At 45.5% G+C, this 24,032-nt stretch overlaps 1 protein-coding gene across 1 annotated transcript in view; it reads right to left on the bottom strand.

The window, feature by feature from the left end:
* Nucleotides 1-20,395, bottom strand: part of SHC4 (SHC adaptor protein 4) — a 128,223-nt gene extending 107,828 nt beyond the window's left edge. The window contains exon 1 of the mRNA XM_082841197.1: nucleotides 19,778-20,395. Coding sequence (XP_082697323.1) covers nucleotides 19,778-20,362 — 585 coding nt within the window. The 5' untranslated portion in view covers nucleotides 20,363-20,395. The remainder of the gene's footprint in view (nucleotides 1-19,777) is intronic.
* Between the last annotated feature and the right edge of the window lie 3,637 nt (nucleotides 20,396-24,032).

The following is a 24,032-nucleotide window of genomic DNA, read 5'->3' on the forward strand; positions in this document are numbered from 1 at the left end:
CCATTTATTCTTGATTTAGATACAGTCATAAAAGGTGTCCCTCTTGGGAGCTCAGAAACCCACATTGAAGTTTTGGGTTCCTCTGGAGGCAGGCTCACTGTCAAAAGCAAAGAGTGATAGGTGACTGAGTAAAGAAATCTGAAAAATGGTAAAAAATAGACATATAAACTTAAAAAGCTCAGCCATCTGGGGACTTGCAGTTCAGGACAACTAACCCACCACACTCATTAGCTTCTGAGGCCCTGGGTCCCAGCACAGCACCACGCTTATTAGAATGAAGACTCCATTTCCACCAGAAGAATAGTGAGGTTACGTTCCAATCTGTGTCCACTCACTGATATAGACCGAAGAAAGTTGAAAACACATGTCTACATAAAAATTTATACATGAATGCTCACCGCAGCATTAGTCATAAAAACCAAAAAGTGGAAAGAGCCCAAATGTCTGTCAACTAATGAATGGATCAACAAAATGTGGTATAGCCATACGATGGAATACATTCAGGCATAAAAAAAGGAATGAAGTACTGATACAAGCTACAACATGGATGAACCCTGAAGATATCATGCTAAGTGAAAGAAGCCAGACACAAAGGGACACATGTTATATGGTGCCATTTATATGAAATTTCCAGAAAGTAGACCAGCGGCTACCAGCGGCTGGAAGATGTGATGGGGAGTGACTCCTAATGGGTACGTGGATTCTTTCTGGAGTGATAAAAATGTTCTAAAACCAGATAGTGGTTATGGTTGCATAGCTCTGAGAATATATGAAAAACCATTGGATGGTACACTTAAAGGGTAAATGTTACGGTATGTGAATTATATCTCAATAAAACTGTTATAAAAAAATAAAACTTAGATCTAGAGAAAAAAGTCTGGCATTTCCCTCTCAAGAATTTTTTTTCAATCAGCTATCAAGCATCTCTGAAGAGAAAAAAGCATATAATCTTCATTAGACAGAGGTTTCCATATAAAATATTTTAAGTTCTAGAAGACTGACTTCTAAAGGGAGAAACTTCAGTTATCTGAAAAGTTCAATGATTTCCTGGTGAGGCCAACTAAATGAGCCTGACTTATCAGGATTCCTACCAGTGGTGCTGACAGCATCTGTGGGCACCTCATTCAGAAAAACAGCCCCACTCTTAGGTCACTTAGACAGTTGGGTGATGACTCACAGAGTTTCTGCCCTCTCATTTTTCAGGGTTGCTGAGTGTGTGTAGGAAGCATTAGCTCACTAGCAGGTGAGCCACGTCAAAACCTTTCTGGAAGTCAGCAGGGTATAAATCAGAAATAAATATATCACCCGTGAGTATGCACATTACTCTTCCTGGAGGCCTCCAGGATCAATACTCACTCCTTGCCAGGACCCAGGGGCCTCCCACAGCAATGTTCACGTCCCACCTCATCCTTCCGCTTCCTCCTCCTCTCCCTTTCCTCTCCTCCTTCTCTTCGTAGCTGATAGCCTAGTTGGCAAATCCGATTCTTACATTTTCTGAAGGGAGATTTGCAAATTCACCACACACCGCAGGCCAGAATCTCTCTTACTTGTGTCACGCTGGGGTTTGCTGCATGGCTCTCTCCCCTCTTTTTTGCCCTCTCTCTGTGCTGTGCATTCTGAATATTCCCTCCACAAAGCATTCCTATCACTGGACCAGGCACAGTGATGCGGCGCTTGAAGTCTTAGCCTTTTATTTTCACAGAACTTTGCAACCTATTACTGTTTGTCATAGAAGATAAAGAATTTAAGATCTGGTGTTGCAGACCTACTAGAGAATGGACTTGAGGGTATGGGGAGGGGGAAGGGGGAGCTGTGACAAAGCGTGAGAGTGGCATGGACATATATACACTACCAAACATAAGGTAGATAGCTAGTGGGAAGCAGCCGCATAGCACAGGGAGATCAGCTCGGTGCTTTGTGACCACCTAGAGGGGTGGGATAGGGAGGGTGGGAGGGAGGGAGATGCAAGAGGGAAGAGATATGGGAACATATGTATATGTATAACTGATTCACTTTGTTATAAAGCAGAAACTAATACACCATTGTAAAGCAATTATACTCCAATAAAGATGTTAAAAAAAAACTGGAAAAAAAATAAGATCTGGTGTTGAAGAAGGGTTTCTTTGTTTTTGAGTGAACAGCTTAGAGCTACTCCACATAGGTTAACATATTTTTAAAACTCATCTCTGTATTTGAAGGGATTGAGAAGAGATACTTGAAATAACTCAGACAGGTCCGGAGAGTCCAGCATTATGCAGCCAGGCATGTGTGAGCTCCCATGAACTGTCTACCTGTGATGGGCGTGACGGGGAATTGGAGATAGGGGTGGATGTACAGTTAGAGCTACTCTGAAAGTTTTAAGCATTTATTTCAAACTTTCAGTACTTCCAAGACATTTTATTTTCAAATCAAAAACTTTTTCCAAGTATCTCTTCATTTAGCCTGAATAGCATCTTTAACACCCTTTCAGAAAACCAAAAGAAAACCAGCATAAAAATACTTGAGCCTCTGGTCCAGGGTTCTCCTCCATCTCACCCCACAGGTTCTGTTCCTGGCTGAAGTACCAGGCCTCGCGGCAGCCCCCAGCAAAGCCACTCGGGTCAGCGGGCAGGAGGGAGAGGATCCTGCCTGCCCAGGGATATCGCCCCCAGGTCCACACCTTCTCTCATCAGTTCAAAGGTAATCACATGTGACCAGTTTTGACTCCTAGAAGCTAAGTTGGAGCTGAATGATGAAAGAGAGACCAAGAGCCTAAAATGAGGTCATCCTTTCTAGCCCTAAATAAGTTAGTCTGTATACTAGAATGAACCAATTGCCAGCCAAAAAAGGCACACCTGAATTTATTTAATTCTGGTGCTATTCTCTAATAGAAATACATCAGACAAAACCACAAGTTTTGCTTTCCAAAATAACATACACACTCACATCGACAGACGTGCTCCCACACGCCGGGGTGAGTTGTTGCAAGGTGGCTAATCTTAGTTAAGTTTCTCTCACTTTCCTTGGGGAAATGGTCTGTCTTGATGGATCTCAGCATCCTCAGCTACAGAATAAGTGGAAGAGCATGTCCCTATGCTGAGGACCAGGACCCCCTTGGGCTGGGAGCACCCACCTCCTGGGGAACCGGGCTTGGGCAAGCAGCTATGCAGGTGAGGAGAGCAGCTGAGGGACAGAAGACATCAAGCTGAACGGGGCAGGAAAGGAGAGGTCTCCCTCTCAGGGCCAGGAATTGTCTCTCAATAGAGGAATGACCAGAAGCACGGCCCCTCCTCTGGGACACTACATTGCCACTGAGGGTCAGCACGTACTGACACAGGAGGGTGCCCCGATCTACCAGTCAGAGACAAAAAAAACCAGCATGATGCAGAACAGGATGCCTGGTATAATCTTCATCTGTGTCAACAAGTATGTGTTGACACAGTCTGCCTGTGTGTATATATAAATATGCAATGCTTAGGGGAAGAGTCTGACAGAATACAAAACAAACGTAATAGTGGCAATTACCCTACAGAAGGGGTGTTCACCTTTAACCTTCTGCATTGAATTTTCCCCAATTGCACAAAATACAATAAAGAACGAAATTAGATTAAACAAAAAGAAATCAGAAAAGTTAGTCCTCATAGCTCTTTTTTCCTTATTATAGTCGTGACTTTTCCATTTTTAAAAAATACAGATGAGGGGCTTCCCTGGTGGCGCAGTGGTTGAGAGTCCGCCTGCCGATGCAGGGGACACGGGTTCGTGCCCCGGTCCGGGAAGATCCCACATGCCGTGGAGCGGCTGGGCCCGTGAGCAATGCACGCTGAGTCTGCGCGTCCGGAGCCTGTGCTCCGCAACGCGAGAGGCCACAACAGTGAGAGGCCCGCGTACCGGAAAAAAAAAAAAAAAATACAGATGAGAGAACAACCTCATTTACCACAATCCGGGAAGTCTTTGCACCCGTAGGAGCACCAGGCAAATAAGAGTTAAAATATATCCATTTTGTTGAGTATGACAAATAGCTATGTAAAGCCAAATTGGTTTTTGGTAGAGCACATTTCTAATACTTAATATTGTTGCACCTGAGAAAGATACGTATTTTTTCCAAGTGACAAACAAAAGCTACTGAGAATAAATTACATCTGCCCTTGTAACAAACTTATTCTATTTGCTTAATGTTTACAAAATTACATGGAGATGCAAAGCTTACCCTATAAAATGCAGAACGTTATTAAGAAAAAAAAAAGAGGGCCTTCTTAGTCTCAAGCTGCTAAAAATGTTGATAACAGTGAGGGGAACTCAAACCCCAAGTGTTTTCTGGTTTTCTTTATGAAGGGAAAGGCTTAGGGCCATAGATGAGTTTCTAAATTTAAACTTCCATCCCCAGAGATACCCTTACAGTTGCTGATTCAGTTTCATCTCTTAAAAACAGGGTCTTGAATGGGATTCTGCATGGGTAGTCAGGATATCTGCGGTATTCCTAGCTGTGGTTTTTATTTCCTAGTTTGCCTTCGGACACTCTCTGTACATCATTTTCCCTGAACAGAAACCATTTGGAGACTAAGTACAACAGAATTCATTAAATGCTGTTTGCTCTTCAAGGGCAAGATGTTGTTGTCAAGTTTAGTAGGAAAAAAAGTAGAATGGACAATATGCTCACTGATTACAACCATGCAACAAAGCGTTTCTATGTGATGACAAAAATTGGAAATGCATTGTGAGACATATCAACAAACCAAGTTGCTGTACTGTTAACACACAATACTACAATAAAACTCTGCTAACTGGTTGCCACTTAACTAACTTGCTGCAGCCAGCAGGGTACTGGAATGTCCACATCTTCTGCTGCCACCATTTGAATTGTGGACTGACCAAGAACCCCGTTGTATTTGTGCCATACCTGCATATGGAAGTTGTAACTGCTATTGAAATCACATCATCTAAGTAGATATTAAACAAAATGATAAAATATGATTTTTAAAGGTTATAATTTATCTGAAAATTAAGTCAAAAGCTTTAGAAAGACTTTATGAAGACAAGATGCTTTTAAAAATAACGTTGGGCTTCCCTGGTGGGGCAGTAGTTAAGAATCCACCTGCTAATGCGGGTGACGTGGGTTCGAGCCCTGGTCCGGGAAGATCCCACACGCCGCGGAGCAACTAAGCCCATGCGCCACAACTACTGAAGCCCACGCGTCTAGAGCCTGTGCTCCGCAACAAGAGAAGTCACCGCAATGAGAAGCCCACGCACCGCAACAAAGGGTGGCCCCTGCTCACCACAACTAGAGAAAGCCCGCGCACAGCAATGAAGACCCAACACAGCCAAAATATAAATAAATTAATTAAAAAAATAATAATAATGTTAAATTAGATGTGGATAAGACAACTCTAAAAGATTTTTTAAATAAAACTGATTCTGTACTCAGATTGATTTGAAGATGTCTCTGAGAACTCACCTCACTTTAAAAAAAACTGAAAGGAGGAATGTAGATGAGAAACTATATAAATTCTATGAGTAGAATTTATGCAAGAACGATGAAAAGGGATATTAATTGTTGTATGTATAAAACTGAGAGAAAAGACCTTGACTCTATAACACAAAAGCACATTTATATAATTTTAACCTGAGTCAAAAGTATATATGAAACATTTCATCACAGAAGGGACCTTCTACTATATAACATTAAGAAACCCTCCATTCTTTACCACTCTCAAAAATCACCTAAACTCTCTCTGCCTCACTGGGACAATTGTCAGATAAGGACGCCCAATTGCTTGGCTTGACTCACATAGCGCACACCAGGCCTGATGCTCTCCCTAGCTCTGCCCACCTGCAGGACACCTCCCTCTCATCTAGATAACTCTCAGCAACTTCAAGCTTCACGTGTCGGCAACTGAACCTCTTACCTTCCCTCTCAACTCTGCTTCTCCTCCTGTCATCCTCCGTGTCTTTTACTGGCATGTCCTCCCATCCCACCCCAAGCCTTTTACCTCAAAGCCTCAGGTAGGTTGGATTGGAATCTGCCCTCCTTCTCTGCCCTCTTCAAATTTTTCTTCTACAATGTCTCTACCAGTGTTTCTTTATTTCACTCCCTCTAACAAGACCCTAATATAGGCACTTCTCACCTTGATTATTGCTGTAATAAACTTTGAAAGGGCTTCCCCACCTCCAGTCACTCCCTTCTCTAGCACAAATGAATCCTCATGCCTCTGCTTCAACCTCTAGACTCCTTAGCCTGATATTCAAGACCTGCTCAAATAATAATAATCTGGCTCAAATCTCAGTTTACTATCTACTGGTTTTTCCCAAGCAGCCTCTACTCTAGCCAACCTGAAATCAGTGCTCTTTCTTATATATAACCTATATTTCCTTATCTACATCTCCTCATCTGGAGTACCTTTTTTAAAAATAGTCCCTGTGGTTAGACTTCTATCCAACCTTAGGGACCATCTCAAATGGCATCTCCCCTGGGAGGCTTCCCTGACCACCCAGCTAGAAGTTGTTTCTGCCTCTAAGAGTTCAGTACACTGATGTGTCTATTTTCTATGGGTGTATATCATTTCCCACCTTATATTACGATTGTTCATCTCCTAGTTTCAAGCTACAACAGTAGAGTTTCACAAAGTGCGTCTCATAAAACAGTTCCATCAGAAGCTGATCATTGCGTCTGAAAATGCTGCCTACTGTAGTCTCCACCCTAGAAACTGCAGTGGAGGTGGAGAAAAACGGATGTGCATGAGAAGCGTCCTAAAGGTGGAGTTGACCGGACTTGATAATTGCAGGCTGTGTGGAGTATGACAGAGTGAGTAGCTCTGACTTGGACAAGTGGGAGATGCCACTCACTGAGAGGGCAAGGGGAGAGAGTGCGAGTGTGGGGCATCCAACGCTGTGCTTGGTTGGCAACGCTTGAATCTGAATACCTTAGTGGAGAGGGGGAGGAAGAAGATGAAAGGACACACCATGGCTCTTTCTCAGTTCTTATCTTCCTTGAATCCTTCATGGGCTTGACACTCTTTCATTCAACCTCTCTCTCCTCGGAACTCTGTCCTGCTTCTCCCTAGGTGACCCTGTCCCCTCTCCACCCTGGTCCTCATGCTGCTAGTTCCGTCATCAAGGCCTGTTCTTCCTCCCCCTCCACAGAATACTTCAATGTGGCATCCCCGAAACCCTCTTCTCCCCCTGCTCTACACTCTCCCTTTGGTAGCCTTGTCCATTCCCTGGGCCTTGATGCCAACAGCAACAAAGATAATTTCTCCTCAGTCCTAACCGTTCTATTTTCTTCGGGAGATTTCCACCTGGAGGCTTTGAGGTCACCTTGAAAGCAGCACATGTGAAATGGAATTCACCCCTGACACCCAAACCCTTCCGGCCTCCGCCCTCCCTCACCAAGTGGCTCTCACATCTTTCCTTGTTCCTATCGCCACTGCCTTTGTTCCCAACCCGCTTCTCACCTGGGCTTCCTTTCTTCAGCCTCCCTCCTTTTGGGTCCTCTCTGAGCACTGCAGCCCATACAATCTTTCTAAAACATACCTCCGAGTTTGTCATTCCCCTATTCAAAAAACTTTCAATAGTTTCCTGTTGGAAAACCCAACTTTTCAGATACTATACAAATTTGTTATAGCATCAGCCCATGCTCTGATCTCCAGCATATACCTAACACACTGTCCAACCAAATCCAATTACTCTCTACTCCCCAAACACATCCTCCACTTTCCTGCCTCCATGCCTTCACCCCTGTCATGTTCTTTGCCTATAATGCTCTTCCTCCATCTCTGTCTATGGAAACTCCACCCATTTCTCAAGACTCAGTTAAGATGTCTCGTCCTTCAAGAAACCTTCTATAATCACCTCAAAGGAGTCCCCTTTCCTCCCTGCACTCCCACGCATTTTACTCGTGTCACTTTGGTGTCATCTATTATGCCCTACCTTATATTACAGGAACTTGTGTGGACACCTTTGCTCTTCTTTCATACTGTAACCTCCTCATGCAAGGTTACATCTTATTCACAGAAGGTAGTGAAAAGAGCCCTGACCTGGGAGTTGGGAGACCTGAATTGTAGTCCTTGCTCGGCCGCTCATGAGCCCTGTGAACTTGGATCACTTAACTCACTGTGAAACAGAACTTTGTAGTCAGTGAATCAGTCTGAGTCCTGAGTCCAGGGTTAAAAGAACCATGCTGTAGCACAGGGAGATCAGCTCGGTGCTTTGTGTCCACCTAGTGGGGTGAAATAAGGAGGGTGGGAGGGAGACGCAAGAGGGAGGCGATATGGGGATGTATGTATATGTATAGCTGATTCACTTTGTTATAAAGCAGAAACTAACACACCATTGTAAAGCAATTATACGCCAATAAAGATGTTAAAAAAAAAAAGAGCCATACTGAGAAGAGAGGACAGGGAGGGACAATGTCGTTCAAGGACCTGGAGTTGGCACTAGGTAAAAAAAAAAATTGAATTATACATTTCACCATTTCCCAGTGAATGACTCATAAAAATTATTCTCTGATGCCACTGAGGGGAAAAATCTAATTTCTGGGGTTACACTTACAGCATATACAGAATTTTTGTTCAAGTTGCTTGCTTTCTGGCACTTCCTTCCCTCTAACTAGAGGAAGTTTCCAATCCCAGACAGGCTCGGTTCTTAAAATCTACTTGTAAGTTAGCTGTTAAAACCCTGAAGGCATTTCCCTATAGAAATGAAGGTACAAGTAATGGTAGGATACCCTGGTTAGGATACCAACTTAGCCTATAAATGCCACTTAGCCCAGAGCACACCTGAGTGTCGAATCTGCTGCCAACGTGAACATACCTGATGTACAGCTGAGTCATAACAACGTAGGCCACCTCCCCCCCGCCCCCCGCCCCGACTCTCATTCCCACCATCTGAGATCCTGATATGGAAGCCAAAGGAGTATTGCCTGGGTGGAGGTAAGAGAGTGAACTGTAATTTTAGAGACTCTGTGGATTTAAGAGAGGGTAAAGGAGAAAGCCTGAGAAAATTAGAACTACGTTAGGTTAGATTTTTACAAGTCAAATGCTGAATCAGGTGTTGATTCTTTTAGTCATAATTACCTCCTAATGCACAGCCCAGGTTTACGTGCTTCATCCCTCTGACTCAGGGTTTCTCAGCCTCAGTGCTATTGACATGTCGGGCCTGAGAATTCTGTGTTGGGGGGGATCTCCCGTGCACTGTAGGGTGTTTAGCCCCCATCCCTGGCCTCTAGTCTCTAAAGACCTCCTCCCCCTCCGCCGTTAGTAGTGCCTCCTCCCCCTCCCCCATTATGACAGCTAAAAATGTCTCCAGGAGTTGCCAAATGTCCCCTGAGTGGCAAAATCATCCCTGGCTGAGAACTACTGCACTAACTGGCCTCAGCAGAGGTTCCCAAATTTTCTGTGCATCAGAAAATTTGTGCATAGGAAGCTTGTTTAATATGCAGGTTTCAGGGCCCCAGCCTCAGATTCTGATCCAGCAAGTTCAGAATGGGGACTGGGGGGCAGAGAATCTGCAAGTATTTTTGACTGATATAGTTGGCTCTTGGCAAACTTTGGGAAATACTACAATGAAGATGCGATGAAGTAATAAATATTTTCCAAAAGCAAATGCTTTTCCCTCTGCTGCACTGAGGGAAGAGGAAGGCTGACTAGTAAAGGAATACTAGGCAACTTTAGAGAAGAGGGCAGGCCTGTCCTGGTGAGCACCATAGGAAAGGCTTAGGGAAGAAAGTTCCATGGAGGTGGCACTGCTGGCCGGGAGAAAAGATGCCAAAGGGACATGGTAAAACGCCAAAGTTAGTCTATTTCAAATTTCTTTTGCCCAGAGGCACACCTGGACCTTTGAAAGTGCATTCTCCTCCCTCCCCCTGGGACTTACCACGTGACAAGCTCTGCGCTAAGCTTTGTACATATATACCTTCATCTCATCCTCTCCCTAGCCAGATGAGAAAACTTTATCAACTTTTAACATTATTTCTCTGGGAAAATTCATTGTAACAAAGAACTGATATACAACCCAACCTTGCCTGACACATCTTCACAAAACAGGGACAGCCAGTACTAGTCCTGGAGCTCCACCGCTCTTGAAAATCCTGCAACTTCGTTAGGATGGGAAGAGGCTCTCTGAGTTGAGAAGGCCAGATCCCGGCCTCCTGGGTCTCACCCATTCCCAGTACTCTGTCCCATGCCCTGCATAAAAGAAAGAAGCCCTGCTATTTTGCTCACGAAGAAGCCATTCTCGGCTTCTCTCCCAGGTATTCTGAATTGGAAAATGAAAGATAACGTTACAGGTGGGTATGCAAACTCAGCCACCTTCGCCGGGTGGGGGGGGGGGTGCGGGCAGACAGGTGATGTAAGTGAGTGAAACTGGGTGGGACCGTGGCTCAGCCCCCAGCTCTGGTCATCTGTTGACATGTGGTCAGCCTGGTGCTGCCAGCTCTTCTAACAAGCCAGAAATCCAGAGTTTTATATGGAATGTCTTCGTTTTTAAACGTTGGCACTAATCCAAAGAAAATTTTTTTTCTAATTTGGCCAAACAAAATACATCGCTAAAATGTTGCTTTATGACCTCTGCGTTCCAGATTCTTTTCTGGGTAGGCACTGCCTGTACTCTGCATTCTTTTCCCTCTCTCCCTCCCTCTCTCAATCTCATGAACCTCCCACGGGCAACAAGATTTCCAATTCCTCCCAAGAACTGCCTTTGGCCTCATTTGACAACTGCCGGTGTCTAACCCTGACAAATGCGAGCAGCTCCTTCACCTTCATTCCATCCTTCCTTAGCCTTAAATGTCTGCCCTCTCCTTCCTGCCCTTGTGCTGTGTCCTCCCACAATCACATCCCTTTGGTTGCTGGTTGCTTCTGGGTTTCCCGTGAACTTGCTTTAGCCATCTGTCATCCCTGTTCTTCAGGGGCATAAATGGGAAGGTGATGGGTGGTAGATATTGGTGGGCCTTCTAAGCGTTACAGACCCCCAACCTGCATCCTGGCCAGGCTCCAGGGAAGTACAAGGCCTCTGGAGGGGAACGGCTGGAGGCGCAGCTAGAGAGGCTGGATTCTCAGAAGGGGCTCCCAGAATGAGTAAAGATCCTAGTGGACAAATGGAGGTCTAGATGCAGGGGTGCTCCTGCCTTTAGGGGACCATCGATAAACAATGAACTGAAGCTCAGAGACCTTTCCCCCATTTAAGGGTGCAAAATAAGCCCCTTGATTCATTACGTGATCCTGAGATTGGGGGACAAATAGTGATCAAAATTGACAGTATTGTCAAACAAACAAGAGAGGGCTTGGTGTTGGATTTCATGTGATTTTAAATATATATATATATATATATATATATATATATATATTTTAATGACATCCCTTGTACGCCAGAGCTAATGGTTGCAAATTTATACTTCTTTTTCATCATTGCTATGCTATCAATACATTTTCATATGATGCTCCCAACAAATGTTTTCAAAAATCCAGCTCCTTGAGGCCTCTTGACTTTTCCAGATACCCCTTCACAAAACTCTCCTGTTTCAGATGCAATCTTTCCATGTAGCAGCTATTTGAATGCAGCATTGAGGCCTGCATCTTTTGGTCACCATGATCTTAATACTTCATTGCAAATTTGACCAGACCTCCCTGAGATCCAAAGCTTGTATCTCTTAGGAGAGGGTAAGAGACCCCAGCTACCTCATACTCCTGCTCTGGGGAAGAAATTGTGAAATGGCCTTGCCCTGTGAGCTGTGTGTATCATTTAGATCACTCTCCTCATGATGGGACTGTCACATTGGGAAACAGGGTTGGTTCAATCCAACCCATGTGATGACATGGTATTGGCTTTAAAGTAATATGAAAATGGAAGTGAGAGGAAAAGCCGCATTAGGGAAATGACCCCAAAGGGTTTCGGAGGATGAATGAAACGGGGCCAGTCCACGCATGTTGTACAAGTCCTGGTCCAACGTGGACACGTTGCCACCCACAGGGACCTCCATAAACAAAAGGGTAAAACTGGCAAAGCCACTGAACTTTGGCCTCCTTGCCACTCTTCCTTGCTCTCTTTTTCCTTCTCACTGCTTTTTAAAAACAGTTTTCCTATTAGAAAAAAGTTTTTATTCTGGTGTTTAAAAAAACACATACGCTCAACATTTCAATCAGGTAGACATGTTTGACATAGCACATTTACTCTGGGGAGTGAGGGAAGGTGAAGCAAGATAGGGGCAGAAAATAGAGTGTTGGACATACACACTGCAATATATAAAAGAGATAACCAACAAGGACTTACTGTATAGCACAGAGAACTATATTCAATATTTTGTAATAACCTATAAGGGAAAAGAATTTGAAAAAGAATATATATATATATCACTTATAAACACACACACACACACACACACACACACACACACACACACATATGTATGTATAACTGAATCACTGTGCTGTACACCTGAAACTAACACGACATTATAAATCAACTATACTTCAATAGAAAACAAAAAGACTGTTGTAGACAGAACTGGGAGCTCTTGTCTGGGCTCCACCAGTAAGCTGCTGTGTGGCTTGGGGCAAGTCACTTCACATCTCTGAGCCTCTTTCCTCAACTGCAAAATGAAGGTTTTGGACCTGGTGATCTCTGAAACTCTGTATTCCAATTAATGCTCTAGTGGTCAGGGGTGGTCAAGGACTGGTCAGATCAAGGGATGTGTGAGAGTTTAAAGAGAATAGGAACAACAGGTCAAACCTACCAGGATTTTCCTAAGTTCTAGAAGAATCTACCTCTTCATCTACTTCAAGAAAGAAACAGGAAGGAAATATAATACCTTCCATGCCAAATTGTCAGTTTTAGCTGGAATTATTTCCTCCCACCCATATTACGTCTCTTTTAACCACCAATAACTTTGAAAAAGGGGAAATTAGTGGAGGCAGAAAGCACCTCCCTTAGCTGTGGGCACCTGATCCACACCACCAAGGTCTGCCTTTATTTTGCATAAACCATGGGACAGTCTCTTCAAGGGTTTCCCAGGGTTAGGAATCTTCCTCTTTCAAGGTTAGAGTTACCAGACTGTCTATGTGTGTGGCAGGGTCTTTTTCTCTTATCACTTTTGTCCAGAGACAACAGAGAAGGGTTAACTCCTGCTGCTCCTATAGACCTCAGATTGGACACCAAGCCCCAGCACGACCCGGCCAGCAAGACCACGTGAGCTAGGCCACGGCCCCAGAGTGCCGGCCACCATCATGCCCCCTGGCCTGCCCCCTGGACCTGTCCGCCCTCCGCTCCTCTCTGGAATCCCACACTTGGATACTGTTCCATGTGACGCCTATCTCACCATCTCTGTAAAATTTTGACCACCTGCACCCATGCCAGTGCAATGTTTCTGCTTTCCTGGTGAAGCCAGCTCAGTGTTAGTAAGAGGGTGCTAAGGACATTCCATCTCTTCTCTACTAAGACAAAGATGTGAAAAGTTATTTCCTTCAGAAAAGAGATCCTGATAGAAGGAGATTTCAGACCAGTGGGAAAGGAGACCTGGGGTCTCAGGATCTTAGGCAGCATTCTATTCAAACTCTTGTTTTAAATATGAGAAAATGAGAAGGTGAAATGCCTCATCCCAGGTCACACAGCTGGCTGGTGTCAGAGCCATTACTTTAACCCAGATCTCATAATTCCTAGACCAGTGCTCTCCTGCAGAAAAGACACTTGGGGCAGACAGAACATTGTAGTACCGTCGACCACATCTATTGTAGACAGTAGACAATACTAGTCTACAGCTTCAGGATGGTGAGACTATACCGTGAGATTTACAAAGGAAGTAAAAAAGATCATATTTGCACACAAAGCTGATGAGCCCAATACCCAAGAAAGTCTCTGTGGACAAACACATTGCAGTAAATGTTCTTGGGGACTGTTAAGGGTTGAATTGCATTGCTCGAAAAGATAAGGTGACGTCTTAACCCCCAGAACCTATGAATGTGGCCTTATTTGAAAGTTGAGCCTTTGCAGATATAATCAAGTTAAGATGAAGTCATAATGGAGTAGTGTGAGCCCTAATCGAATGACTGGTGTCCTTGGACACACAGGAGAGAAAGCCACGTGAAGATGACGGCGGAGACTGCAGCCATGCATGTCGAAGCCAAGGAATGCCAAGGATTGCTAGCAGCCCCCAGAAGCTAGAAGAGGCAATGAAGGATCCTCTCTGAGAGCCTTCAGAGAGATCATGTCCTGCCGATAGCTCGATTGCAGACTTCCAGCCTCCAGAACCGAGAGAGAATAAGTGCCTCTGGTTATAAGTCACTCAGTTTGTGATACTTGTTACAACAGCCCTAGGACACTAATACAGTCTGGGGAAGCGGCTGCGCTGGGTGAGGCTGAAGTGAGGAGACTGAAATCAAGCAAATGAATGCAAGAGGACAAATTCTATGGGTTGGTCCTATAATAAAGTTCTCCTGCCCAGCGTGGTCCTTCATCTGTGCTCCTCCATTTACGAACCTGCAGGACTGCCGGACTTGCTCAGAGGTGAGGGGAGACGGTGGGCAGGAGACAAGCACTGGAGTGAGACAAACCTGGCTTTGAATTCTCAGTCTGCTACTTACGTAAGGTGTAAAGTGTAGGGTAGACGACAAACTCTTGGGGTCTTTGTGCCCTCACCTGGAGAAAACAGCCTTCCTCAGAGGGTTATTGTGAGAAATACTGTGCTTACCTGTGGCAGTTCTATCCAGGTTAGTTTCTTTGCCTCTACTTTACTTAGTCTTTGAATTAATTTGTAGGCAATCTATGGACTGGGTGTGGGAAAGGAAATGAACATTTAAATACCTCCCATGTGGAGAAAGGAGCCTTAGTGCCTTTAGATGCTGGTGATGGTACATTAGGTATGAAAGTGGTTAAGAGAGTAAATCCTACGACTTCTCATCACAAGGAGAAAGTATTTCTTTCTTTTTCTTTTATTTCGTATCTATGTGAGGTGATGGATGTTCACTAAACTTACTGTGGTGATCATTTCATGATGTATGTAAGTCAGATCACGATACTGTACACCTTAAACTTATACAGTGCTATATGTCAATTATCTCTCAATAAAACTGGAAGAAGAAGAAAAATGCTGGTGATGGGGGCACCTTAAAGGCCATACAGACCAGTCCTCTCATTTTAGACACGCGAGCACTGGTCACGTTGTATATTTTCCACGCTCACCATGCACAGACCACGTTGGGCACCTGGGAGACCGCCACATGAATGTTTGTTGCTAGATGAAGGGACTTGGGAAGACCTCATAAAGAAATGAAACTTAATCTTATGGTGGGAACAAATGTCACCATTTGGCCACATTTAACAGACTTCACCCACCTCACTACTTTGCCCAGACCCAGTCTGGCTGTCCATTTCTAACTTGATATCTCTCAGAGAATGGTTTGCTAGTCCACCTTCCTTGAGAGACCTTCAGGGGGTTCAAGTTCTGAGCTTAAAAGAAAGTTACTCAAAAATAGGTGCTCAGGATTCATCAAGTATTCTCAGCTGTAAAATTGATTCTACGTCATCAGACCAAAAGAAGAGTCCTTTTTAAAAGGATACTTAATCCAAAGTCAACTCTAACTTAGAGTAGATGGCAAATTAAGTCCCTAATATGAAGACAAAAGATGCAAGACAAACTTAAAAGTAGCTCTAACTATGCCATTTTTACCCAGAAAGAATACAGTATCCTCCATCTCTACCCAATAACTGCCTTGCTTACTTCCCCTGCTTTATTGCTCCCTAGCACTTATTACATGTGACATTGTTATATTTGCTTGTTTATTCAATCATGACTCAACTTCCCTCACTGGAATATAAGTTCCATGAGGGCTCAGACCTCGTCTCTTAATTCACTGATGTATGCCCAAGGCCTGGAACAGTTTCTGTCACATAACTGGCTCACAGTACATATTTTCTCAATAGATGAGAGAATGAATAAAATAAATTTGGGCAAAGAGAGGAGCAGTCACATGATGTGGATAAGAGAGTAGAATATGTGGCTGCCTTTTGCCTAAAAGAGTTGCCCCTGTGTCCACTAGCCATCAAGAATATCTCTATCACCTCATACCAGTCAGAAGGGCCGTCATCAAAAAATCTACAAACAATAAATGCTGGAGAGGGTGTGGAGAAAAGGGAACCCCCAAACAATGTTGGTGGGAATGTAAATTGGTACAGCCACTATGGAGAACAGTATGGAGGTTCCTAAAAAATTTAAAAATAGAACTACTATACAATCTAGAAACGTCACTTCTGGGTATTTATCCAAAGAATTCAAAACACTAACTCAAAAAGATATATGCACCACAATGTTCATCACAGCATTGTTTATATTAGCCAAGGTATGGAAGCAACCTCAGTGCCCATCAATGGATGAGTGGATAAAGAAGATGTGGCATATATATATATATATATATATATATATACACATATACACACACAGACACACACACTGGAATATTAGCCATAAAAAAGAATGAAATCTTGCCATTTGCAACAATGTGGATGGACCTTAAGAGTATTATGCTAAGTGAAATAATAAGAGAAGGCAAATACCACATGATTTCATTCATATGTGGCATATAAAAAAACAAACAAACAAAAATAAACAAAGCAAAACATGTAGATACAGAGAACAGAGTATAGGTATCAGAGGGGGAGGGGCAGGCGGCGAAATGGGTAAAGGAGTCAACTGTACGGTGATGGATGGAAACTAAACTTTTGGTGGTGAGCACCCTGTAGTGTATATAGAAGTAGAAATATAATGTTGTACACATGAAACATATAATGTTATAAACAAGTGTTACCTTTATAAAATAAATTTTTTTAAAAAGAATGTCTCTCTTGCTTCTCTGCTCTGATTCCATCATCACCAAGAAACCTTTTATTTAAATCTTTCTGTGTGCATTTTCCTACAGATGGGATCACAGTTTTGGTTTACTTGGCACAATAATTTTCACTGTAAATTAATAGGTTGGCATTTTGTCTTTTAAAATTGGTTCACATCACACCTAAAAGAATTCTGAGAAGGATCTCAACCAGGATGAAAAACTGTGGTGAAAAGATCAAAGACTGGCACACAGGGCAATTGGGTTCTAGTGCTAACTCTCTTTTTGACTCACCTGTGTGGCCTTAAAAAATTTCACTTTTCTCGGGCTTCCCTGGTGGTGCAGTGGTTGAGAGTCCGCCTGCCGATGCAGGGGACACGGGTTCGTGCCCCGGTCCGGGAAGATCCCACATGCCGCGGAGCGGCTAGGCCCGTGAGCCATGGCCGCTGAGCCTGCGCGTCCGGAGCCTGTGCTCCGCAACGGGAGAGGCCACAACATTGAGAGGCCCGCGTACCGCAAAAAAAAAAAAAAAAAAAAAATTCACTTATCTGGACTTCAGTTTCCCCATAGAGGCATTGAACTTGATAACTTCTGAGTTCCTTCCATCTTTCAAAGTAGGGTTTTATAAAAATAAATACAGTAGGCTTTTCCATGTATTTTGACTTCCTAAAAGGGGTGTTAACTGGTGTCACGTCACTGTCTATTGGCAGCATAGTATGATTCACATGGATCATGGGGTCAGCACTTTTCCTGGGGTCAGTCATCATTGCCAGGAAAAGGCAGTCAGAATCCTTGTTAAAAATCTAAAATGCCAGTGGTGACACTCCCTAAGGAAAATGGAGATCACACAGCAATTCTTTCACATTTAAAATTGTACAGGTGTGTGGGTGTGGGGACGTGGAAGGAAGTACAAGAGGGAAGGAAAGGCAAGGCAGACGGCAGAGGATGTCTAGGTGATGGGAAGGCAGGTGCCAAGTATGGGTTTGGAGAGTCACATTTTTCCATTAGAGCCTGGCAGATGCTTAAGCTTGACCAATGAGAATTGCCCACGAACTTTTAGTAGATACATGTAACTATTTCCATTTTGAGCTGTGTCACTGTGAGGGAGGGTAAGAGCTGAGTGTCCCATAAATGTATCTTCCTTGGAGATTTTGGTTATCAATTCACCTAGGCTGCCCTAGCCTGCTCTCACTGGAACCCTTCCAGTGTTCATTATTTGGCCTTCTTTGAGATCTTAACTGCCTTTGTGTGATACAGTTATTGGGCTATCTCTTAAATGTCTACTTTCAGATCAGACTTCTCACCTGAATGCTAGTCTTATACGATTGCTACCTACAAATTAGTACCACTTAGATATCATCCCTTTAAACATAACATGTCGAAAGCAAACTTAGCGTGACCCCCTTCCCAACTCATTCTGTTTCTATCACTGACATCTCCAATCCCATTCTGAGGCTTACATTTGAAGTTATTTTTCATTCCTCACAACTCCTTTATCAATAATCATCCACAACCTCTATAAATAGCAATAACACACTCAGCAATCTACCCACTGCTTAATAAATGTTCACCATTCTGTTATGTGTATTATGATCTGAAGTGATCTGCTCAGTCACCCAAGACTGTTCAGGCTTCTCACAGAGGCTCTTACATTTGTCTCCTTTCTCTCACCTTCACGTAATCCATGTTCCCATCCCCTGGTGCCTAAACTCCCAGAGTATCTTTCTTATCGGCCTCCAAATCTCTAATTTTTCCCTGCTTCAGTCCATCTAAAATAAATGCACAGACTGATCTTTTTGAAACCACTTTCATCACGTTATAGTTGGCCTACAAACCTATGATGGTTTCTGTTTATGAATCAGAGTGTTTACAAACTCCCTGTACAGCATTGAGAGCTTTGGTCAGCTGCTCCCTCTTCCCCAAGCTACCCGAGATCTGTATGTCTTTATTTGACTCAAATTTGTTTGAGCATCAACTATGGGCCAGCCATACTCTCTATCACCCACTACCCTCCAGCATCCCCTCTCTTCTCCAGTTAAGCCCAGTGTGATGCTCCCCTGTAGCCGCCACAGTGATACCTGCCATTTGGACTTTGCTCCTATTCTTGCCCTGCCAGGAGTCTCCCCCTTTCTGCCAATAGAAATCTGATAGCTCTTCCAAGTGCACCTTCTCCTGAAGGTTTCCCCTATGAATGAATCCCAGACCACAACCACCTTTCCCTTTTTCTGAATTCCCTCAGCATTCTCACACCAGATATCTATTGCTAAATATTGTCCTCTTATTATTTCACATGCATTTGTTGGTCTCCCCGATTGAAATGTGAGCTCTGGAAGGGCAGAGGCCAAATCTTCTATTCTTCGCTTACCCAGATCTGGAATGGAAAAGGGCAGATGCAAGGCCAGTAAAGACCTTGATTTTGCACATAGCTCATGGGCAAGGACCAGTGGGCACAGCGTAGGCAATAAAGACAAAAAATGTGCACTGAAGACCTAAGACTAGCTCCTAGCACAAGGCTAGAAGCTCAGCCATGTTCTGAGAAGTGTTTGTTAAATGCTGGATTAGATTTTCAGAGATAATACAAGTCCCTTACACACCATGTATTCCTCTAGCACAAAAATCTCTACTGAAGCACAGTGGCCAGTAAGATTTATGGGGTCTCAATCACTAATTAGATTTGAAATTCTTGAGTCTTCTTGGCCAGAATGATCAGTCCAGTGGGGACATCTCAGCTGTCTCTATGAGAAGTTGCCCCTACACCTGGCAACTACCTATGAGTTAGCACCAGTTCATGCCCCTGAGCCAAAAGTTGTGTGACTCCAATACAAGCCAGATATCTGTGAGGAAACCTGTAAGCTCAGCCTCCCTCCTCCCCTCCCTCCAGCTACACGATGTCTTATCCAAACCTAGAACCCGGCCAGGTGATGTGCAGCCCCTTTCAGAAAGCAGAGAAGGTGCCCTTGGTAGAAGGGGTGCAGACAGGAAAATGGACTTACCCTCACATAGTAGTTCATGCCCATCCCCAACAGGTGCTGCAGAAAGTGCTTGTCCTGCCTGCTCCCGGGGGTTGGCTCCCCAGGGCCGGGAAGGGGGCAGGCATCAGGAGTTAAAGAGGTCGCCCTGTGCCCCAGGGCATCCCGCAGAGGCGGAGGTGCTGGCATGGCCCTATTCAGACTGGTTTCAGGGGAAGCCGGGCTGCTGGGAGCCGGGTCTTGGCTTTCCTGGAGCTTGAGTCGAGGTACCTCTTTGGTACCCAAGCAAAAGTTTTTCAGACTCAGCAAGGTGGCTGGGTTGGCCAGCTTTACACTGGCCATGCGAGGGATCAAGGTGCACAGTGGGGTGGGGCTCTCCTGGGACGCCAAGGTGGCATCTTCAGCCGGCAGGTGAGGTGCTAGGGCGGGGTAGGGAGGCTGTGGCGAGCCCTTGTTCCCCCCCGAACCTCCGGGGCTGCCTTCGTCCAAGGACGTGATGGACTCGTTCCGAAAGCGGCTATACTTGGCCCTGTGCAGCATCCCGGGGTGCCTGAAGAGTCCTACATACAGCACGAGTCCTGCCAGGCTGTCCGGACCGCGTTCTCGCATAGCCTTGGCAGTGCTGAAACAGGATACTGTTGCATAAATCGCCTCGTCGTCTGCTAGATAAACAGTGCGGAAAGCAAATGCCTCAACGCCCCGTGCAACTTGGCGGCTGCCACCTCTCCAACTCCGTTCTCTCCCTCGCCCTCGGCCCGCTTCGGCTCCGGGTCCTCGAGGGTAACAGCCCAGGGGAAAACGCCTTCCCAGCTGATATTAGTCCCTCCCTGGCCCAGCGGCGGCACCCGGTGTTCTCGCGTCGGATTCCTTGCTGGGAAAGCCTGGACCCAGGCTCGCGGCGGCGCCGGCAACCGCTCACGGCCAACTCTTAGGCACGGAACGGGGCCGCGCGCCCGGCCAGCCGGTCCCGCCGCATCGCTGGCGGCGCGGGAGCCTTGCAGAAATATTTAACGCCCCCTACTCCCCAGCCTCCCCTTCTGCACACAGGAACTTTCAAACCTGCTCCCTCCGGTTCCCACAGGGCGGGGCAATGTCTGGCTCATTAACCCTTTACTTGTTCCAGTGATTGCTCATTTTTTAAAAAAGGAGCAAAGAAAATGTATATGTGGGCCAAAGGCCCTTGGGCCTGGGTTCGTTTCTTCTGATGGCTGCCCTCTCTTGGAAGATCTTGTCATGCATCCCTTCTGGGCCACAAGCCAGGAGTGCTAGTGACAGGCGCTGCTCCGCATTATTTCAGGGACTTGTGATCCCTCCGTGTTCTTCAGATCCCCTCCCAGCCTGCCCACCCTGGCTCCGAGCTTCCCTCCCTCCCCGACTCCCCTCAGAGCTTCTTTCAGGAGCCTATCTGCAACAGAAGGCTGAGATGTGCAGGATGATACGCAGAGTGTTGAAATGTTTATGAATGAACTTTGCTGAATGAATTTCCCTCTGTGTGTGCAAGCTAATAAATCAGTGAATGAAGCTGAGAATAGCTGTAATTGACTGATGGTCTCAGGGGTGCTTGGTTTTTATCCAATCAGGCGGCAGCTTGATGACTCATGCACCATAAATATACTAAACTAGTAGCCAGGAGAAATAAAGCTGGAGGGAGAGAAAGGAGAGATTTTATTTTGTGATATCTGAGGAAAGGGTTAAAGGGAAAGGCAATCTTTAGTGTAAATCATCTGCCAGCTGGGCAGCAGGTTAAAAGGTCCATTTTCTTTTTTGTTGAGATGACCGGGAAAGCCAAGCAGAAGAGCTAAAAATTAGACCCATTGTTCCACGGATATTAGGACATATGGTACACAACTCCTGGGGGAAGACATGATGCATTTTTCTTAGAAACATAGTTCTTTTTTTATTGATTGCTGGTTCCATCTCCCGTCTGGTGCAACTTCCTGTACCTATCAAATGCATTCTGAAGACATGATGACAACTGCAAGAGGCTTAGCACACAGGAAGCCAGGAAGGGAGCTGAGAAAGGGAAATGCAGGTTCTTTTAGGAATGGAGAAGAGGAAACTGCTGAAGCACTGAGAGGATGTGAAATCACATATCAGAGGAGACAAGAAAATCTCCGCTGAAGGTTACATTTCTTGGTGGGCCAAGGCTCTTGCATCTGAAACTGAACATTAATCCAAAAATCAAAACAAACCGGCAGCCACGGGAATCAGGGATGCCACCTTCACTGTCTTATTGCCCACAAGGCTGCATTAGGCTCATGTGTTTTTATGACTTTGGTGGCCTGAGTTCCCTTGAGATGCAAACACAGGTTCTGAATTAAATGGTTACTTGTAAGCAGCTGAAAAGGCATCCTTGCTGGCTTCCTCCTCCCCCACAGAAATTCTGCACCTTTTCACATCCCACCTACCAAAACTGTTAGGATGGTTTTTCCCTGGGAAGGCCTTTTTTGCATCTTCATAAATCTTCCCGTCAATGCTCACTGACCTTCCCTCTCTGCCCTCACACCTCCTCCTGGCAAAACTGCAGAGTGGCTAAGCCAGCTGGACTCCACATCCCGGGGGCTGAGGAGACAGGCTCTGGGCAGGACTGTGAAGTAAGCTTCCTCATTTTCTTTCCTCCCCACCTCTCTCCTTCTCTCACAAGGGTCCCTTCCTTGGTGTCACAGACCCCATGCTATGCTGCCTTGAGAAAGATCGTTTACCTCTCTGTGCCTGAACGCCCTCACCTGTTAGGAGTAGCCACCTAATGGAGATGTTATAAGGGCTCATGAGCTAATCCTAATCCCCGTAAGGCACTTGGCACCGTGCCCCACACACGGGGCATGCCTCACCAAGCACATGACTGGCAGTGTAAAGAAAGGCCATTGGAACTTGGGCTGCCTGCCCCTGAAGCTGGCACTCTTACCCCCTACAGAGTAGAGCCTACACCATCCAAGGCAGCTAAAAAGAAAAATTAGCACAAAGTAGGAGAAGCTGAGAAAGCCAACACTGTTCAGAGAAACAATTTCCTAACACTCGTGTGGGCCTGGAGAAGGAAGGATAAACAGGAGCCCGCCTGGCTTGTGTGAGTCCTGGCTGAGGTCTTCATGCCTGGAGGACGGGGTGCCCAGGGGGCCTGCTCACCCAGGCAGGCACTGTGCCGGCCACACTCTAGGGGCTCAGACCAGCCCCCGTCCCTCAGGAGGAATGAATCCTAGAAGGGCTGGGGAGGAGAGAGAGGGAAACCAAGTGGGACCAGGTAAGATAAGAAAGCAGCCATGGCCACCGTGGGCTGCTTCTCTGTCTCTAGGGACCCTGGAGATCTTGGCTCTGGTAGGCATCTCTGCCGGGGCCTTTTATGAGGGTGAGAGAAACCAGATCTGCAACTGGGGAGTGGGGAACAGCCTCAGAGGCCCAGCCAGGCCGGCTGGGCAGCTCTCAGCCCAAAGACGGAAGCTGAAAAACTACCCCAACAGCCCCAGAGCAGGCTCGTTAACTGAGTAAGATCTCCATTCCAGGTGGGTGGGTGGGTGGGCAAGGCCGATGGCTTCCTTTCTCCCAGGATGTCAGAACGTCCTCTTCAGTTAGTAATGATGAAAATAATATTAACAAGAGCTACTAATGATGGAACAAAAGACAGTTTACCTGCACTCACATTCAATCATTATAACAGATGTCGGAGGCCGGCACAATTTTCATCACCGCCGTACTGATGTGGAATACAGGCTCAGAGCAAGGTCAGTGACTTGGGCAAGGTCCCCTGGCTGTTGAACATGAGGCCAGGAGCCCTCCAGCAGCTCCGCCTGGCTGCAGAGCCTGTGCTGCAGAGCCTGTGCTGGTAGCCACTGTCCTCTGCTGCCACCCAGGACACCAGAGAGCTCAAGTCTAGATCCCAGGCCTGTCATCGCCACACTACAGGAGACACAGTCAAGGTTCCGAGTTTATAGTAAGCCACTCCAGCTTCCTGGCTTGTGCGAGCCCCATGGTGGGTCTCGTGTAGACCTGAGTGCTGGCTCACTTCAGGCACGTACCCTTCCCTGCTGGGAAGGGTGACAGCCAGTGTGCGCAAGAACCTAACTACTCATACTTGGTGCTCACTAAATGTCAGCTTTTGCTCCCCTCTCCTCTTTGGAGATCATACCTATAACATTTGCCTGAAATACCTCACAGGACTGTTAGGAATAAAAATATGAATAATACATAAGACAAACCATTATTGTCATGAAACCATCAGAGTACATTAACCCCTCTCATCACTGCCCTTGGAAAGCAGGGTTCTGCTTAGACCACTCTGTATGCC

This window comes from Leucopleurus acutus (assembly GCF_964270905.1).
Source record: "Leucopleurus acutus genome assembly, chromosome: 1".
Lineage (NCBI taxonomy): Eukaryota > Metazoa > Chordata > Mammalia > Artiodactyla > Delphinidae > Leucopleurus > Leucopleurus acutus.